Source organism: Schistocerca piceifrons, chromosome 2 (genome assembly GCF_021461385.2).
Source record: "Schistocerca piceifrons isolate TAMUIC-IGC-003096 chromosome 2, iqSchPice1.1, whole genome shotgun sequence".
NCBI classification, from domain to species: domain Eukaryota; kingdom Metazoa; phylum Arthropoda; class Insecta; order Orthoptera; family Acrididae; genus Schistocerca; species Schistocerca piceifrons.
The window spans coordinates 712,969,345-712,989,803 of NC_060139.1; the positions used below are offsets into that span (position 1 = coordinate 712,969,345).

The following is a 20,459-nucleotide window of genomic DNA, read 5'->3' on the forward strand; positions in this document are numbered from 1 at the left end:
TAAATAATAATAAGTAAATGGGCATTGCAGAATAGCTTCAAGTGAAAGAATATGCAAGAAAATAGAACCAGTAATGTGCAGAATCAGGAAAAAAGTGCATCTCATTCTTTGGACATCTGATTAGAACACCAGAAAACAGAATTAGTAAGAGAATACTAGAAAAATTGTGAAATGGAAAGAACAACATTAAATGGATCACATAAATTAAGGAAGGTAAAAGAACTTCAAATTACATTAGATGACCTCGTCACAAGTTGGTGGGTTTTTAGACTTGCAAACTCGACATTGTGTTCTAGTCACAGCGAGCATTAGATGTGAATGAATGTGTGGATTGAATTAATACTTTATTTTGTTAAATAGCATGCTTTCATATTCAACATGATAACCAGAAAATGCAATGTACTCAATAACACAAAAGTGTAAACAATCACGTTTTCCTATGTAACCAGTTGAATTAATAAACGAGGAACACAAAAAACAACAACAGTATTAAAGTAATGGAACTCCATTCTGCAGCAAGGAGAAGGCATTGCACAGCACTCCTCACAGCCAGTGCGTGAACTGTGTTGACACCTGCCAAATGATCAGCTGATCATCTGACGTCTGTGGCTGTCGCTTGTCACTACACAGTCCTTTTCAGGATGTCAGAGCATTGTCCATGATTGATGCTTGGAGTACCATCCATGAATTGTGCCAGGAAGTATACCTGTTGTCCAGAATGCATTTGCTGTTGAGTCAATGTTGGTGAAAGTTCCGATGGAGGATGCTTAGTGACAGGCAGAGATTTTGTCTGGTTTTGTGGAACATGTGGATGTCAAGATTCTTGTATGATAAATGCTAACTTCACTCTGACAATGGAGAAAGTGTTAATCTTGCCATTTACCAGGGTTTCAAATGTTTACTCACCTCTCTTAATGATGCTATGGGTACCATTCTAAGATGGTGTCAGTGGCGGTGGTGTCAGTAGCAGTGGTGTCAGTGGTCTGGGGTGGATGCTGAATTCTGGTGTATTAGTGTTGTGCATCAGAAAAGCACATGGGTTGATGACCTCACTGGGAAGTTGTAGTATTTCCCCACATACTGGCTCTGGTGGTGAGGCTACCATCTCCTGTTTGCCCAAGTTGTGTAGTCCTAGCAAAACTAATGCTAAGGCAGATGTACACTGTGAGTCATGGAATGTTAGTGCAGCTTTAAGCGACTGGTACAAGTGTTTAGTCATTCCATTAGTGATAGTGTGGTTACTTGTTTGTTAACTGGTGCACTGCGCTGCAAAATTTGCTCAATTGGGAAAATAGATCGGATTTGAACTGCCATCCTCTGTCCATCGTTATGTTGTATGGACAACCAAAATGAGAGATCCAATGTGAAACAAATGCAGTGGCTAGTGTCTCAGCTGAAATATTATCCATTGGAGCAGCTTCTGGCCAGCGTATGGGATGGTCTGTTACTGCCAGTAGGTAAAGTTGTCCTTCTGAAGGAGACAGTGGAGATATGACATTAATATGAAGGTGTGTAAATTGTGCTGTCAGTGCTTGAACATGACAAGATAGCTTGCTGCACTTGCATTTTACACATGTGAGAGCCCATGTTTGACAGTCTTTTTGTATCCCAGGCCACACAAAACTGCTAGCTATTAGTTTAACTATTGTCTTCACACTGGGGTGGCATAGCTTTCAATGACTGGCTTGCAGAATGCTGAAGGAATGAACAGACGAATTTTCCCATTTCAATCCTCACCGTATAACATGGCATCCAAGGCTGGAATTCGCGAGGCTCAAGTTGAAGAGCAAATGTGGTATCTTTTACAAAATCCTGAAGTTCCCAGTTAGAATCTAGAGCTTGGACTTGCTATGTAAAATCAACTGTCTTCATGAAACAATGGAAACTCCAGGTAGGAATATCAACAATGGAGGACAAAACAGATTATTGCTTACCATAAAGAAGACACATTAAGTTACTGGCAAGCACAATTAAAAGACACTTACCTAAAGCTTTCAGCCACAGCCTTCATCAACAAAAGAGATATACACATCATTCATATACACGAGCAACCACACTTCATCATCACATTACTGCTAAATCCAGCATCTCAGGCCTGAGGTGCTGGAGTTGGTGGTCATATGTGCATGAGATGTGCTTGCTTGTGTGTATGAATGACATGTGTCTCTTTTTTAGTGATGGACACTGTGGCTGAAAGCTTAATATTAGTGTCTTTTATGTCTTTCTGTAACCTAACGTGTCTTCTTTATGGTAAGTAGCAATCTGTCTTTTCCTACATTGTCAACTATCTGCTCACCTAGGAGAGGCAGTCTTGCCACTACATTGTCAATTCCTGATATATGCCTTTCACAATTTGTGAAATACACTAATGAATTCCAGTTGATTGTATCGTCTGTATTGTCTTAGGGAACATTGGTCATTATTTTGCTGAAAGGCATAGGGTAGGGGTTTATAGTCTGTACAAATGATGAAATCCTTCACTTGCAACTGTGTAGAAAATATTTAATGGGCTCATAAACTGCCAGCAATTTGCAATTATACACACTCCATTGTCGCTGAGCTGGACAGAGTTATCATGAAAAGAATTTATTTATTTTATTTATTTATTTTATTTATCCATCCATTGACAATAAATGTTGTATGGATGTGAGTGTCTGCCACACCTCATCTACATACTGCTGCACTGTAGCACTGATTGCTGTTTGGGTAGTTTCTACTATGATTGTGAGAGATGCTACTAAGGCCGGATGTGCAAGGACTGCATTTGCTATACTTTTCTTATATGCTTAGAACACCTCACTGGCATTTTGCCTTTAACCTTAGGACCAGCTAAAGCTGTGATATGATGTTCATTGAGTTCTGCCACAAGAGGTAGGTGATATCAACAGATGTTAAGAACTCCAAGGAATCTTTGCAATTCCTTCACAATTTCAGGCAGTGGAATACTTAAAAAAAGCATTGACTTTCTCTGGTAATGGCACTGATCCAGCTAATAATATGAGCTGGCCTAAAAAGATAACCTTTGCCTGGCCAGAAACACACTTTGAGGTATTCAACACTACTCAAGACACTTAAATATCTCATCAGGTGCTGTTTATGTTCCTCTGGGGTTGCTGAAAAAATGAATATAACATCAGGATACGCAAAGCAATACCACAAGCATTGTAAAACTGAAACTATAAATCTGTGCAATGTCAGGGCAGCATTTCTTAATCTGATGTCATAAACAGGCTTTGAAATAGACCAAATGTTGTTATAATAGCTATTTTCAGAATATCTATTTCAGCTGTGACCTCACACAAAGGAAGAAAGAAAATATCTGAAAGAATGAAGAAATATTAGGCAGACAGAAGAGTAAAATACCCTTTGTATAATAATAAATTATAATAATTGTTGTATAACCACTATATCATTAAACTGTCTTATGACCTGAATTGTATTTATGAATAACAACAATTTCTTGCACATTTCGCTAGAGTGGTCCAGTGAAGACTATAAGATGAATAATAATTCTAAGTCTGTTATTGTATAGGTTTAAAGTGTTCGTAGAAGCCAGGTGATATTAATTTTGTGATTGCCTGTCAGGATTCGTATGTAGTAGCTTCATCATTCTCCAGTGTGTATGTAGTTTTCCAAAGTTTTAGTGTCACCTGGCAGCTTTTTAAGTTAACTATTCACCTCACTGAGTTGCCTAATTTATGGAATTTTGGTTGGCATCTTAAAGTTGATGACTGTGAGCTCATATTGATCAGGTCTTGTTTCTTCGATGAAGAAAACGCAGGAACTGGTCTTTAATTTATCTTTAATTTGGTTTTGGAAATTCTGTATGAGATCTTTGTTCAATTAAGTAAACTGATTTTTTCACACAGAAACCATTTGCCTACTGTGCTGAAGTATAATTTCTGTGATATTGCATTCATCTACATTTACACTGATGGATTGGCCCATTTCTTATTACAGCATTGATGCTGACTTGTGTAGCTGAGTGGTAACGTGTTTACCTACCATGCAGCAGGCCTGGGTTCGATTCCTGGTTGGGTTGGAGAGTTTTCTCCACTTGTAGACTGGGTGTTGTGGTGTCATCATCCTTTCATCATCATCACCAAAACACAACTCACCAAATGTGACATTGCCTGAAACAAGACTTGCAACTCGGTGGCCGAACTTCCCTGGATGGGGCCTCCTGGCCATCAATGCCACATGATCATTTCATTTCATTTTACAGCACTGATATTATAAATGTGATGAAACATTTTCTGTGCTCTTGAATCATGTGTAACTTCTATGGCAATATTTGTTATTAAGTTGTCAAGTACTAGACCTTAATTTAGAAGCTTTAGTTTCTTTTTAATAAATGTGATATCCATCAAATTTACAAATAGTAGCAGTACCTAGATATTTTTCTCACTTGTTTGGCAACTTTTCAAGTGTTTTCATGTTTCTATGGATATGAGTGTATTAATTTTCTCTTCATGTGTTGCCTTACTTATAGTTTCAGTGAACTCCTTTAGTTTATTGCTTGAGATAATCTTCAACTTTCTTAATTTTTTTTAGTACTGTGAATAGGCCATCTGAGGACCACATTCCAATTTCATTCCTTCATTCTTTTCTATTCTTCCAGTATGCTTTCATCTGTTCATTGTGTTTCTTCTTTCTGTCTTCAGACCATTTTGACCCAGCTTTTTAGCAACCCTGCCTTGGGATCCTTCCATTTTAATACTTTTTCCCAAAAGGCTTCTCTGTTGTTTGTCTTCTGTTTCTATACTGTTTCTCTATAAATTCTTTTTTACTTCACTGACCCACAAATATTTGAAAGTCTTATTAGTTAATCTACAGTCTTGCATTCAAAATAAATTCTTCTTTTCTCATTATGTCTCAAATATTTCAGCATTACTTTGTAATTTCTTACCTTCTGCTTGGTATTCTGGTCATAATATTTTCCTTATAATTTACCTTTCTAGTACTTCTAATTTATCTAAATTATAGTTTAATTCCAGGCATTCACTTGCATATAGGTGTTCTGGCTTCACTACTATTTGTAATGCCTTATTTTTGCATTTTTGGATAGGTACTTTTTATGGTAAAGATCTTTGGTGATACAATATCCTCTCCGCACTTTATGCAACCTTTCCTCTATTGTAGATTTTACCAAGGCATTTTCTTGGCTTATCTCCCCTACACATTTGAATTTGCTTACCCTCTCTATTTGGTCAGTATTTGCTTTCAGGAATTTTGTAGCATCATTAATGTTTGAACCTTCCTTTCCTAAAACCACTTTGATATTCAGCTTAATGACTGTTTATTGTTGCTTCCATCCCGCTTAATAAAATCTTGAAAAATATTTTACATGCTACTGGCAGTAAAGAGATTGCTCTCTAATTGTGTACACCCTGTTTCTTACCTTTTTTGTGGTGTGGATGTATCAAGGCAACATTCTATTCCTCTGTGATTTTTTTCTGTTTTCCAGATTTCTTCAAAGAGTAAATTTAGCTCCTTTGCTATATTTGTCAACAACTAGTTCAAAAGTTCAGCTGTGATAGAATCTTCTCCACTAGCTTTGTTGTTTTTGGGAGTTTTAATCGTTTCTTAAATTTCTTCTATAGTTGGTGGTAAGTCTTCTTCCAAATTTTCATTAATATTTGAGAATTCCAATTTATGACTTGATTCAGGACAGTTCAGAAGCTGATGAAAATATCTTCCTAGTATTTCATAATTTACAGTATTGCTTAACCCAATTTTACTGTTTTCATTTTTGAAATAGATATTTGGAGTTTAGTATCCCTTTAATTTTTTCAAAAACGTTTGTTAAAAGTCACGAGCATAATTTTTTACAAAATTTTTGTCTGTTTCCAAAAGTTTCTCCTTTTCAAAGGCTCATCTGGTATTTCTGATTCACCTGGCTGTTTACTTTGTTTAGTGTTTAAATTGATTATAATATTCAGTTTTCTTCAAGCATTTCCATTTTTCTGCCTTTTTAGCCCTCACTGCTAAAGCTTGTTCACATATTTCATTCCACCATATTTTCCTTTTTATTTTTTATTGACCCAAATATTTTCTGTGCAGCATTATCAATTGCTTTGGATATTTCTCACAAGTTGCCATGTTTAGACACTTTGACTTCATCTTGATAATTTTTAACTGATACTTTTGTCGGAGTAAGTCTGTCTGTATTATGTTTTATTGACCTTTATAACTTTCTTTGTTATTTATTAGGCAGGAGTTTGACTTCAATTTTAGAGCTGTAATGATCAGACTTGAAGTCACCATTCCTTACTACTTGCACATTCATAATTTCCATTGCACTTCTTTAGAAATAGCCACATGATCTATCTGAAATTCTCCTAACATTGGGTTGGGAGAAATCCACATTTTCGGTTTTCTTGGAAGTATCTTAAAGAAGTTGACATTGGTGTCAGATGAGAGCTTAAATACAAACTGATTAACCTCATACCATCTGTGTTGTTTCTTCTATGAGCTGGATATTGTCTTACTATATTTCTAAATTTCTTTTCTGTGCCTATTTGTGCATTATAATCGTCTAATAGTAATATGGTGTTCAGCTTTGGTATTTTAAGTATTTCAGTTTCCAAAAGATCCCAGAATTCCTCTGTTTTTTGTGAATGTTCCCTATTGTCTTCATTTCTTAGTGCAAAGCTATTAATAAGTGCATGTATCTTGTTTTTTCATTTAACTGATAGGAAAGATATTCTCTCTGAGGTAGATTTAAATACTGTTACAGTTCATATTATAGTTTTATGAACACAGAAAGCTGTACCCAATAATGGCAACTGATACGTAATTTTTATTGGTGGTGTGCCTTTGAAAATTCTGCATCTAGGAACCTTGTTGCTTAAATTGCTAAAATTTGAATTTTTTTAAAAAGTATTTCTATTTCTTTTTGTTTACCAGTCTTGATTAGATAAATTACTTTTAAAGTGCCTAGAGAGAATTTCTTTTTGAATTTTATTTTAGAAAGATTCCAAAGCTGCTCCAATTCTACCTTCTAACTGCAGTTGTTGGGGTTCCCCAGAACTCTTTGTCTCAATGCTTTGCATGACGCAGTGGTGGATTTAAGTCTTGAGTTATCACCTGGGGTAGTGCATTCATTTTGCAGACTTTCCATACTGCAATTGAAATTGTATTACATACAAAATAAGGAATTGAATTCCAAGATAAGATTGGATTGTTAGTCCGAAATTCGATTTTTTATTTTTATTATACTTGAAATTGGTTCTGTGCTCACATATTGTTCTTGCATTCATCTGTTTGCCTAGATACCGTGTTGTTATTTTGTGCCTGATATATTTCTATCCACTGTCTCCAACTGTAACATAGCTACATATACATCTACATCTATATTCTGCAAGCCACTCAATGGTGTGTGGCGGAGGACACTTTACGTGCCGCTGTCATTACCTCCCTTTCCTGTTCCAGTCACGTATGTTTTGTGGTAAGAACGACTGCCGGAAAGCCTCCATGCATGCTCGAATTTCTCTAATTTTACATTCGTGATCTCCTCTGGAGGTATAAGTAGAGGGAAGCAATATATTCGATACCTCATCCAGAAACGCACCCTCTCGAAACCTGGACAGCAAGCTACACCGCGATGCAGAGCGCCTCTCTTGAGTTTGCTAAACATCTCCGTAATGCTATCATGCTTACCAAGTAACCCTGTGACGAAACGCGCCACTCTTCTTTGGATCTTCTCTATCTCCTCTGTCAACCCAACCTGGTACAGATCCCACACTGATGAGCAATACTCAAGTATAGGTCAAACAAGTGTTTCGTAAGCCACCTCCTATGCTGATGGACTACATTTTCTAAGGACTCTCCCAATGGTTCTCAACCTGGCACCTGCCTTACCAACAATTAATTTTATATGATAATTCCACTTCAAATCGTTCCATACGCATACTCCCAGATATTTTAGAGAAGTAACTGCTACCAGTGTTTTTTCCATTATCATATAATCATACAATAAAGAATCCTTCTTTCTATGTATTCGCAATACATTACATTTGTCTATGTTAAGGGTCAGTTGCCAGTCCCTGCACCAAGTGCCTATCTGCTGCAGATCTTCATGCATTTCGCTGCAATTTTCTAATGCTGCAACTTCTCTGTATACTACAGCATCATCTGCAAAAAGCCGCATGGAACTTCTGACACTATCTACTAGGTCATTTATATATACTGCGAAAAGCAATGGTCCCATAACACTCCCCTGTGGCATCCCAGAGGTTGCTTTAATGTCTGTAGATGTCTCTCCATTGAGAACAACATGCTGTGTTCTGTTTGCTAAAAACTCTTCAATCCAGCCACACAGCTGGTCTGATATTCCGTAGGCTCTTACTTTGTTTATCAGGCGACAGTGCTGAACTATATCGAACGCCTTCCGGAAGTCAAGGAAAATAGCATCTACCTGGGAGCCTGTATCTAATATTTTGGGTCTCATGAACAAATAAAGCGAGTTGGGTCTCAGACGATCACTGTTTCCGGAATCCATGTTGATTCCTACAGAGTAGATTCTGGGTTTCCAGAAATGACATGATACGCAAGCAAAAAAACATGTTCTAAAATTCTACAACAGATCGATGTCAGAGATATAGGTCTATAGTTTTGGGGATCTGCTTGATGACCCTTCTTGAAGACTGGGACTACCTGTGCTCTTTTACAATCATTTGGAACCTTCCGTTCCTCTGGAGACTTGCGGTACATGGCTGTTAGAAGGGGGGCAAGTTCGTTCGTGTACTTTGTGTAAAATCGAATTGGTATCCCATCAGGTCCAGTGGACTTTCCTCTGTTGAGTGATTTCAGTTGCTTTTCTATTCCTTGGACACTTATTTCGATGTCAGCCATTTTTTCGTTTGTGTGAGGATTTAGAGAAGGAACTGCAGTGCGGTCTTCCTCTGTGAAATAGCTTTGGAAAAAGGTGTTTAGTATTTCAGCTTTACATGTGTCATCCTCTGTTTCAATGCCATCATCATCCCAGAGTGTCTGGATACGCTGTTTTGAGCCACTTACTGATTTAACGTAAGACCAGAACTTCCTAAGATTTTCTGTCAAATCGGTACATAGAATTTTACTTTTGAATTCACTGTACGCTTCACGCATAGCTCTCCTTACGCTAACTTTGACATCATTTAGCTTCTGTTTGTCTGAGAGGTTTTGGCTGCATTTAAACTTGCAGTGAAGCTCTCTTTGCTTTTGCAGTAGTTTCCTAACTTTGTTGTTGAGCCATGGTGGGTTTATCCCATCCCTCACAGTTTTACTCGGCACGTACTTGTCTAAAACGCATTTTACGATTGTGTTGAACTTTTTCCACAAACACTCAACATTGTCAGTGTCGGAACAGAAATTTTTGTTTTGATCCGTTAGGTAGTCTGAAACCTGCCTTCTATTACTCTTGCTAAACAGATAAACCTTCCTCCCTTTTTTTATATTCCTATTTATATGTGTATTCAGGGCTGCTGCAACAGCCCTATGATCACTGATTCCCTGTTCTGCACTTACAGAGTCGAAAAGTTCAGGTCTGTTTGTTATCAGTAGGTCCAAGATGTTATCTCCATGAGTCAGTTCTCTGTTTAATTGCTTGAGGTAATTTTTGGATAGTGCACTCAGTATAATGTCACTCAATGCTCTGTCCCTACCACCCATCCTAAACATCTGAGTGTCCCGGTCTATATCTGGTAAATTGAAATCTCCACCTAAGACTATAACATGCTGAGAAAATTTATGTGAAATGTATTCCAGATTTTCTCTCAGTTGTTCTGCTACTAATGCTGCTGAGTTGGGAGGTCGGTAAAAGGAGCCAATTATTAACCTAGCTCGGTTGTTGAGTGTAACCTCCACCCATAATAATTCACAGGAACTATCCACTTCTACTTCACTACAGGATAAACTACTACTAACAGCGACAAACACGCCACCACTGGTTGCATGCAGTCTATCCATTCTAAACACCATCTGTGCCTTTGTAAAAATTTTGGCAGAATTTATCTCTGGCTTCAGCCAGCTTTCCATACCTATAACAATTTCAGCTTTGGTGCTTTCTATCAGTGCTTGAAGTTCCGGTACTTTACCAATGTAGCTTTGACAGTTTGCAATTACAATACCGATTGCTGCTTGGTCCCCGCATGTCCTGACTTCGCCCCGCACCCTTCGAGGTTGTTGCCCTTTCTGTACTTGCCCGAGGCCATCTAACCTGAAAAACCACCCAGTCCACGCCACACAACCCTTGCTACCCATGTAGCCACCTGCTGTGTGTAGTGGACGCCTGACCTATCCAGCGGAACCTGAAACCCCACCACCCTATGGCGCAAGTTGAGGAATCTGCAGCCCACAGAACTGTCTCAGCCTCTGATTCAGACCCTCCACTTGGCTCAGTACCAAAGGTCTGCAGTCAGTCCTGTCGACGATGCTGCAGATGGTGAGCCCTGCTTTCATCCCGCTAGCAAGACTGGCAGTCACCACCAGATCAGATAGCCGCTGGAATCCAGAGAGGATTTCCTCCGATCCATAGGGCCACACATCATTGGTGCCAACATGAGCGACCATCTGCAGATGGGTGCACCTGTACCCTTCATGGCATCTGGTAGGACCCTTTCCACATCTGGAATGACTCCCCCCGGTATGCACATGGAGTGCACATTGGTTTTCTTTCCCTTTCTTGCTGCCATATCCCTAAGGGGCCCCATTACGCACCTGACGTTGGAGTTCCCAACTACCTGCTGGGGTCAGTGTCTCTTATTATGGCGTACAATTTGCTATTGTTGTATTGTTTGTTACTTGTCCTAGTTTGTCATTTAACTTGTCTCAGTAGATTTTTTTAGCTATAGATCTTCTGAACGCAGTACAGTTACTACTACAGTGCTCACGTTGGTCTATAATTTAGTTGCTATGTTTCCTGCCAGGTATGGATGTGCCTCTGCATTCAGGACAGTAATCTTATTGTATCATATACACAGACCAGCCTTTGCTAGGTTATTTGTTGATGCTGTACCCTCCTCTTCTTCCCATCTAACTATGCCAGGAAATCCACCTGTGTTGTTCCTCAACTTGCAGCAAATCTATATTTCTTCAGTTTCCATGGTTTCCTCTACTTATCTCCGCCTCTTCAAGCATTTTCATCGTGATTACCTCCATTGCTCTTATCTAAAACTTGTCTGCCAATGATAATGAAGTCTGATGTTAAGTTCTGATCAATGTGTTGTCCTAAAGTTCTGTCACTAACACAAGTGTCATATTTCAAGTCCTGTGCTTTATAAAGTGTATAGTGTATGATTCACAACTATAGAAATCCTGCTTTTAGGAAGTCTACAAAGGCCATTATATTTTTCCTTCTTATTTGCCAGTGTTAAAATATTGTAGTGACTTTAGCTAACAAGTCATCCCATTTTTCAGCATTGGCAATGTTGAGAATGACAAATGCTGGAAGGCCCATGCTCTCCAACAGTCAGTACATCACTACCTACTGTGATACGAGGTTTGGAGTGTGTGCAGCTTTTACACATTGCCCATTATATAGAATAATTAGCCTGATGGTACTAGTACATCCTTGGACAGCAGTCATTTTTCTTGTTGGCGTGCAGACCAATAAAGTGTATTTTTTTGTGAAGTGTACCATCTACTAAGTACCTGCAAAGTGGTGACCACAATGAAAGAATCATGGAACAGTTATAACAACAGTTATAACAGCAACAAGAACAAATCAAAAAACTGTGGCAGCAATTATAGCACCAGGAACAACTGACACAACAACAGCAGCAACTACTGTGCAATTAGCAGCAGCAGCAGCACGTAGAAGAGCTTGTAACACTACAGTAGTGACACCAGGAACTGCTACGAATATGGCATGAAGCAGAGGCATCACCTACAGCACAACTCTGAGGATTGCTGCTGCCACACAACCAGAAAGTGCATGTCTGGTCTCCTGGCATCGCCTGCCAGCTGCTGTCCAGTGGACAACACCAGTTCATGGGGGACCCTGCCTGTACTGCCAAGTCCAGTATGTCTTACTACCTGTCGCCACCTGCTGGGACTGTCTCAGTAACACCTGTGAACCATGTGGCATTCAAAGCTGCAGCTCTCTGGACAGATTGTCCATAACTATGGTTCACACACATCAAAAGCCGTTTAGCCACCACGAGGATAATGCAAGGCTCCACCATATATACAAATATGGTGGTACTACTAGACAACCATTCCACCAGTGAGGTTAGCAACATAATCACAAACTGGCCTCTCTCTGGAAAGTACAAGTTACTACAAAAAGAGCTCAAGCAGTAGCTTTCCCTCTCTAACAACCAATGGTTAGGATGTTGCACAAGAAGGAAATTGGTGGCAGGAAGCCTTAAAAGTTCCTGTGACATCTCCACACCTTGGCTGGACCAGACATTCTGGAGTCACTTCTACACTCCACATGGATATCTTGCCTGTCAGAGATGCATTACATCCTGCTTTCAGTAATGCAAGAGGCAAACTTGAGCTCCATGGCAGAGATCACAGACGTAGTATCCGAGACCACCACTCAGCAAGTGCTCACTACATCATCTGCCTGACACAGAGATGAGGTGACACAGCAGCTTGCAGCATTCTGTGTATGAACAATAAGACCACATGCCATCACACGAGCAATGCAGCGTGCACTCCTCACTCATCCCAGATAGGAACAAGTGTTTTTATCACCATTGTTTTGGTGACAGAGCATGTAGGTACAGACAGTTGTTTTCCTGGGTGGGAAACACTAACAGCAGCCTCCCACACCAAGTGAGCAAGCACCAGCCTGGGCAACTATCATGATGTTTACTGGCAACAGACAAGACCACTAAGCTGCAGATCCTGGTAGATACCAGCTAAGGTGTATGTGTGTTCCCAAGTGCCTACTGTGGTAACTGTGACCTAAAGCAAATTATGATGTAGCAGCTCCAAATGGTTCACTCAGAGCTACAGATGTACACATGACTTTAAATTTGAACGTTGGTCTTTGAAAGTCATACAAGTGGCGATTTATAGTTGTAAACATGACCAGCCTTGTCATTGGACTGGATTTCTTGTCATTCTGTGACCTCATCCTACTTTTAATGAATGCTTCCATTTTGGACTGTGTCACATCTTTGAAGGTTGCATCCCAACCCACACCGTGCAGCAGTCCATTGGTATTATTTCTAGCCACACTGCCGCCATGGTCACATCTGTTAAATGAGCTTCTGTAGTCACATGACCCACCATAGTGCCATCATTGCTATGCAACTGGATAACATCAAGACCATGCCTGATCCTCCTGTTTTCTGATGGCCCAAATAGCTGGCTCCCAAGAAACTCCACATCACAAAAGCAGAATTTGACACAATGATTCAAGCAGCTGCAGGATGACCATCACAAAGCAACTGGGCTTCTCCTCTTTTATAGAGTATTCAGTGCTCAGACAATTGCCAACTGGTACCCAGTGCGCCACATCAGAGATTTTCCATACCAACTGGCAGAGAACACCATTTTCTCGATGTTGGGCCTAGTAAAAGCCTAGAACCATATACTTGTGGCAACAGACAACATCCATAAAACTGCAATAACTATGCTCTTTGGACTATTTTAATTCCCATACATGTCATATTTCCTGTGGTAAATGGCACAGACTTTTCAGCACTCTATTCATGAAGTTCTGCAGGGACAAGGTATCTGCTACGCATACATAGATGGTGTGTTGGTGGCATCGTCATCCTCAGATGAACATGAAAGACATCACTGCATAGTTTTCTGAAGGCTTGAAAACTATGGAATCTGGATTCCTGGGATTTCAAGTTCCATGATCGATGCATATCCATTACCTGAGGGCACCAGTGTACTTGCATCTTACTCGGACCCAAAAATAATGTGTAAAATGCATCAGTACCTGAGAATGATCACTATTTGCCATTGTTTTTTACCTCACGCTACTGATATCCAGGCATCATTCCATGCTGTCTTCACTGACCCCAAAGAGCATGATTTAATGCTTGTCACTTAGACTGAAGAACTACAGGCAGCATTTGAAGCCTGCCAGACACGCCTTGAATAAGCCATCCTCCTCACACATCCAATCGCAGATGTCCCACTAGTGATTTCATCGGATGCCTCATACTGTGCTTTCAGTGCCACGCTACACCAGAATGTAGGTGGGCACTGGCAGCTTATGGGTATCTTCTCCAAGATCACAGAGAATCAGTGATCTTGGTCACCATCCTTTACAGAACTGTTTGCTACCTATGAAGCATTTAGATATTTCTGATTCAGAGTCAAAGGGTGTACCTCCACTGTACATAAAGACCAATGACCACTGAATTTGCACTTCCACATCCATGTAACAACTATCCCCCAGTGCAAATCAACCAATTAAATTTTATTTCACAATTACAACTGACATTTGGCATGTAAGCAGTTTAAGAACATTACCAGTGAAATTCTGTCAACAGTAGAAATCATTTCCACATCTGTGGTTTTTGCCAAGCTAGTGGCAGTGCAAAATGATGAGGAGAAATTGAAGACCAGCTGCATTGTGAGATGGTCCTGCACTTGCATCATATGCCACTGCCAGACAGTAAGGATCTGATATACTGTGAAGAGTCAGCAGGGCTACAGCAGCCATATGTGCCTGTCCTTCTACAATGCCAGGTTTTCAATTCACTACATGGACTCAGCCATCCAGGAACCTGCACTATGAGGGCACTAGTAATTCAGTGTCTTGTGTGGCCTGGCATACAGAGGGACTACCTTACATGGACTCAGACTTATATCCCCTGACAGAAATTCAAGGAAACGTGGCATGTAGGGGCTCCACTTGGAAGTTTTGATGTCCCAGAAACACATTTCTCACACATCAGTGTGGGCACTCTCAGTTACGTGTAACTACTGGTGCTGCCTCAGTGTGGTTGATGACAGATACACCAGGTGGCTGGAGGTATTCCCATTAGAAACACAAACTGCTGAGAATGTGGCATGTGCATTTACCTATGGTTGGGCGTCACCAGAAAATTACTTCTGACCAAGGTCAGGAATGGTAGGAGAAATATTTCATAAAATGGTCCATCTGTTCATGGTATACATGACAAGGACTTCACCATATCATGCAGCTGCAAATGGCATTGTGTAGCATCTACAGCATTTCTTGAAGGGCACTGTAACATGCCACACCACGGATTCATAGATTGGCACCCTCCAAGTAGTGCTGTTGGGACTGCTCAGTGCATTAAAAGAAAACCTTCAACCCTCTCCTGCGGACCTGGTATATGGCAAACCTCTGTATCCATCAAGAGAGTTTTTCAAACAACAAACTGGCCCCCCTCTGCACTTCTCAAGGTTTCCTTGTGGATCTCCAGAGGTGTGGAAGTCATGCTGCTGAGTGGAACTCCATGACATGAGAAACAGTCTACTTTTGTTTTCAAAGACCTGGCAATGACAAAGTACACTTTACTCTGACGTGGCCCACTATGCTTACCACTGGAGCTGTCTTTCCAAGGCCAATCCACAGTTACAGAATGAAATGATGGGACACTCACTCTCCACATTAAAATGATAGAGACAGTAGTGTCCATTGACCAGTGCAAGTCCAGAAGATGCTACCACCGTATGCAGAACACTTGCTATGTCACATCTGCCAGCAACACAGTGTCATCCAGAATAGAGCAGCCCACCTGGAAACTGAGCATCCACTGCTCACTCTAATCAATTCATTCCCTTATGGTTAAAAGAGTTCAACAATAAAAAGAGCCTAAAGTTCAATTTCTTAAGCACTTTTGTCTCAGAATAACCTGACATACAAAAGTATAATGATATTGCTCAGGAAATGGAGTTGTAGATTGTCTGTAAACTGGCTGTTATGTGAAGACCCAACTAATGTATATGCTCACCTTAACCTCAAGTTGGAACAGTGGCTCAGGTCTTTGTTCAGTTTTTCTGCTGGGGGATGATTTGCAGAGAAGTCCATATTTTTATCATGTTTCTGTGAAGATAAATAATGTTAAGTTCCATTATTGATAATGATAATTAATAGTCATGATGAAAATAATTTTGGTCAGAAATTAAACTCTTTCTTTTTTCTCATAAGTTGTATGTTCTTTCCAAAATTGATGATTAATATACCTATAATACAAATCTCCAGTCACAAGACAAAGTTATGCTTTTACATTAATTAATTAATGCCATTTTTAGCCATCCCAAATAACATACAACTTCTCCCAGTATCAAACACAGATGTAGTGACTTTCTTTAACTAACTTACAAAGATGGTCCACTACAAAGGCACAAAGAGTTTAATGCATGTTGAAAATATCGATTTATGATAACAGTTATGCAAATGCCAATATCTGACTCATAAATACATTTCCGAATATATGAAGGATTAGGTAATTTTTTTTTTTTTTTTTTATATCTTGTGCATTGTCAGAAATTTACTTCATCTGTCAAAACACATGACTGAACATTTTCAGAGTTCAAATATGGCAAATATAGTGAAATATGGATATTTAATATATAAAATAATAATAAAGACAGAATTTTAATTGCTATAATAATCATAGTACTCATAATGTACATGAAAACTCCCTTTCTGAGTGTAAGCCACACAAATATTGGAGAAACTGAGAGCTTCTAATCACACATCTAATCACACATCTGTTTTGCCATCAACCACTGGATGGAACTCACAAAGCCAAAGCTTTATTTGACCACCCAGATGCAGCAGTCACCTCACAACACCAGCCAACCAACCAACATGCAGAAACTCATTACAGACAAAAACTGTGGTTCTGTTTCAACCTGGCAGTCATTTCGTAGCTCAAGGTTTTTTTTTTTAATTTTATTTTTATTTTTTTATTTATTTATTTTTAACCCCCCCTGGAGCATATGACGATGCAACCTCAGCTCATATGTCACTCCACACCTTACTGTTGGCAACATCATCATGAACTACAAATTTCAGAAATACCATGCTCTCCAGCAGACAGTACATCGATATCTGCTGCAACATGAGGATTGGAGAGAGTGGGGCTGTCAGATGTGCAATACACAAAATAACTAGTGTAATGCTACTAGTACATTCTGTGATAGCATTTATTTATCTAATGGAATGGTGTACTGACCGGTGAAGTGCCTTGTCGTTATATTTACTAAGTACCTACAACATCATTTTTAGAGCAAAAATATGTTCTGACAACTTCTCAATTCATAAAGAATTCCATATTGTTAATTCATCCTTGGTTCAATCTGATATTCAAATTGTTCAGCAACAACCACTCTAAAATATTGCATCTGATTTCCTTGAGGGTAATGTCTCTGCCATTATTTGGTACTTTCTTGTTTCTTCTGTTATATAATTCTGCAAAAACACATTTTTCTTCCTGTCCAAAGGTTTCTCCCTGCAGGTGGAATTTAAATTTGATGTGGTTTTCAGCATTCCTCTGGAAAATTCAATGCTGACTAATTGTTTTAATTTTTTGCAGATGGCTTTTGACCAGAAAACATACTTTCTCAAAATCCACATTCCATGGAAAGCCTTGACGAGATATGCAGAAGTAATGAATTTGAAAATGCCTACTAAGGTATGTAAACTTTAAAAAGATGAAAAATAAAAAGAAAACTGTGTGTATAGTGTAACCTCATGATCTTAAATAAACCAGGGAATCATTATAGTTCAGCATTTCATCTTGTAATCAAATAGATAAACTAAAATAAATCAACAATATGATGTAGCATTGCATATATTTCTTTCTTTAACTATTAACACTTTATGGAGTGAGTGGATGAAAATTTTCCATTAAGTGAATATGCAAATAAAAATGTTTAGCACCTTTGAAAGTCTTATTACTATTGATGTTTTCAGATAGTATGAAGGGCCACAATCAAGTATATATTCATCGTGTAGTACAAGATAATAACAAACTGTTGAAGATCATCAATCCTTGGTTTACAAAATGAAAATTACTGTGTAATAGAAAACTTTTTTATCACATTAATATGCAGTTTTATTGCAGGGTCTCAAATATGTGGCCAGAATGCCAAGATCTGTGAACAGGGTCTCTCATAATAGGAACAGAATCTCTCATTGTAGTTTCCTGGTAATTAGACAAATGAAACGAAAAACAATAAAATTTGTGGTTTTGCAGTTTGCTGTAAATATTTCTGCTTGTGTGAGTTTTACTTATGGATAATCAGAGAATATTATTTACACAGACAAGGCATACTGCCTTATGAACACTTTGACCATCTTGTAATTTTTTAAAATATTGTGTCACTTTGACCATCTTGTAATTTTTTAAATATTGTGTATTTCAGCATTAGGTCATACAAGTGTTATCACTTCCAGTTATAGACATATTACCAAGTCATCAGATGATTTTGCATAATAATAGAGCAAAAATAATTTTTTAAAAGGCTTTGTTGTGGTAGTCACTTTGTTCATTTAACCCCGACGTGGGTATTTTTTTGACTAGTAAACATTTAATGCCCTTCAAGCCTACTCGAATAGTAACATAATCACAGATGTCAAGATATTAATCTATGCCTCCTGCTTTATCTCTGCATTTCTCAAAAAAGAGAACCAAAAGCTGTTTCATTACTACCTACACCATCCATTCAAAAATCTCCAAAATTGCTTTTATTATTGGCGTAGAGCTGAGGTCAGTGCAGTAAATACTGTGGCAGCTTGAACTAACAACTGCAAATTACAGATGTGGATTTTACTGGTCAGTTGTGGAATGGGTCTCTCATGGTTTGCCAATACCAAAGAAGTTGAAAGAAGTTGTGAATGGGATGTGCGAGTTGAATAACAACCCAAAGAAGGACTTTTCTGACAGTTTCACACATAGTTGTATGAACATTCCATGCATTGTACTCATCTTCTTCTTCATTTCTCTCTTTTGCAGGGTGGGGGGGGGGGGGGGGGGGGGTGTACTATGCAGAACATCTGAAGCATTAAAACTTACCATTTTGAATTTTCTCAATTTTCATTATTAATTCAGTCTCCAAACTTTTTGGTCTGATGGAATATATTAAAATGTTCTCTAAAGAAAACATTAAAAACTCTGCCTATTTGGCTTATACATTTTATCATATACACCCCTAACTTCGAGCATTTATTATATGTTATCTTATCTTATGCAGTATTTTATGTTGAACTCAATTGTCAGAATGAAAACCTTTTTGTCAAGTATTTTTTGATCTGGTATGAAGTTTTTTCTTCATTTTTTTGTTAGGGTCCCTTTTTATGCTTGCTTGCCCTAGTCTAAAAACAGCTTCATTTATCAGTTATTCCATATGGTCTCTTGAATGTAAACATGCAACTGCCAGACACTAGTTTATTATTCACAGATCAAGTCAGCAGGAGGACATCATCTGTTCTGCTTCTAGCATATGTTTAGTTCATCTACATAAGTAATTAAGTAGTTTTTTATATCTAAAAACAAAGATGCTGTAACTTACCAAACAAAAGCGTTGGTATGTTGATAGAGGCAATAACAAACACAAACACACACAAATATTTCAAGCTTTCGCAACCCACAGTTGCTTCATCAGGAAAGAGGGAAGGAGAGGGAAAGATGAAAGGATGTAGGTTTTAAGGGAGAGGGTAAGGAGTCATTCCAATACTGGGAGCAGAAAGATTAACCTTAGGGGGAAATAGGGACAGGTATACACTCGCACACACACACATATCCATCTGCACCCAGCTTTTGCTCTGAGGAGGCTTTCTTTCTTACACACTCAATTTTACATTGTGAACTTTGTTAACCTTATATTTCCAACCACCACATAGAGGAGGTGTTCATTGCAAACAGTCCCAATAAAAAAAAGACTGCTAGATTTTTTAAGCTTTTGGACAAAGTCCTTTGTCCTGAAATAGAAAGAACAGACACACTCACACAAGCACAGTTCACAGAAACCTGCATGCTGGATTCTGACCAGTGCCCAGAGGCAGTGGCCATGAGTGTGTGAATTGTGATTGTGCGAATGTGTGTTTTCAATTTTGGAAGAAGAATGTTGTCTGAAAGCTTAAATATTTTAGTAATCTTTTTCATTGTACCTGTCTGCAACTTAATGCCGTCTGTATGTGGGGAACGGTGATCTAATTTGTCCTTGGTTAGGGTTTCTTCATTAATAATCTTCCATTGTCAGTCACAAATTTTATTTTCTAATCACTGTCTGACATGTTTTGGAGCTATAAATCCATTTTCAAGTCCTGTAGGATAGGCTGGGTGTCACATGTTCTTCAGTTTTTCACATAAGAGTGACAGAATGAGACAGTTATCAGATTTAATGAGATAAATTGTACCTTGGGTGGAACCAATGAGATAAAGCTAGAAAAATGAGAGAAATAAAGTCTAGTGAAATATTAGTGTAGTTTGACTCAAGACTTATGTCTTCTGCATTGGTGAAAAACCAACATTTGCATTGATTAATATGCACCTTTTGACTCATGCAGTACTGTAATAAAT

General features: G+C 38.7%; 1 protein-coding gene across 1 annotated transcript in view; it reads left to right on the top strand.

The window, feature by feature from the left end:
* The window catches only part of LOC124775791 (anoctamin-4-like), a 332,872-nt gene that overhangs the window by 141,739 nt on the left and 170,674 nt on the right, over nt 1–20,459 (top strand). Inside the window, exon 6 of the mRNA XM_047250621.1 lies at nt 17,472–17,570. Within this exon, the coding sequence (XP_047106577.1) occupies nt 17,472–17,570 (99 nt within the window). The remainder of the gene's footprint in view (nt 1–17,471; nt 17,571–20,459) is intronic.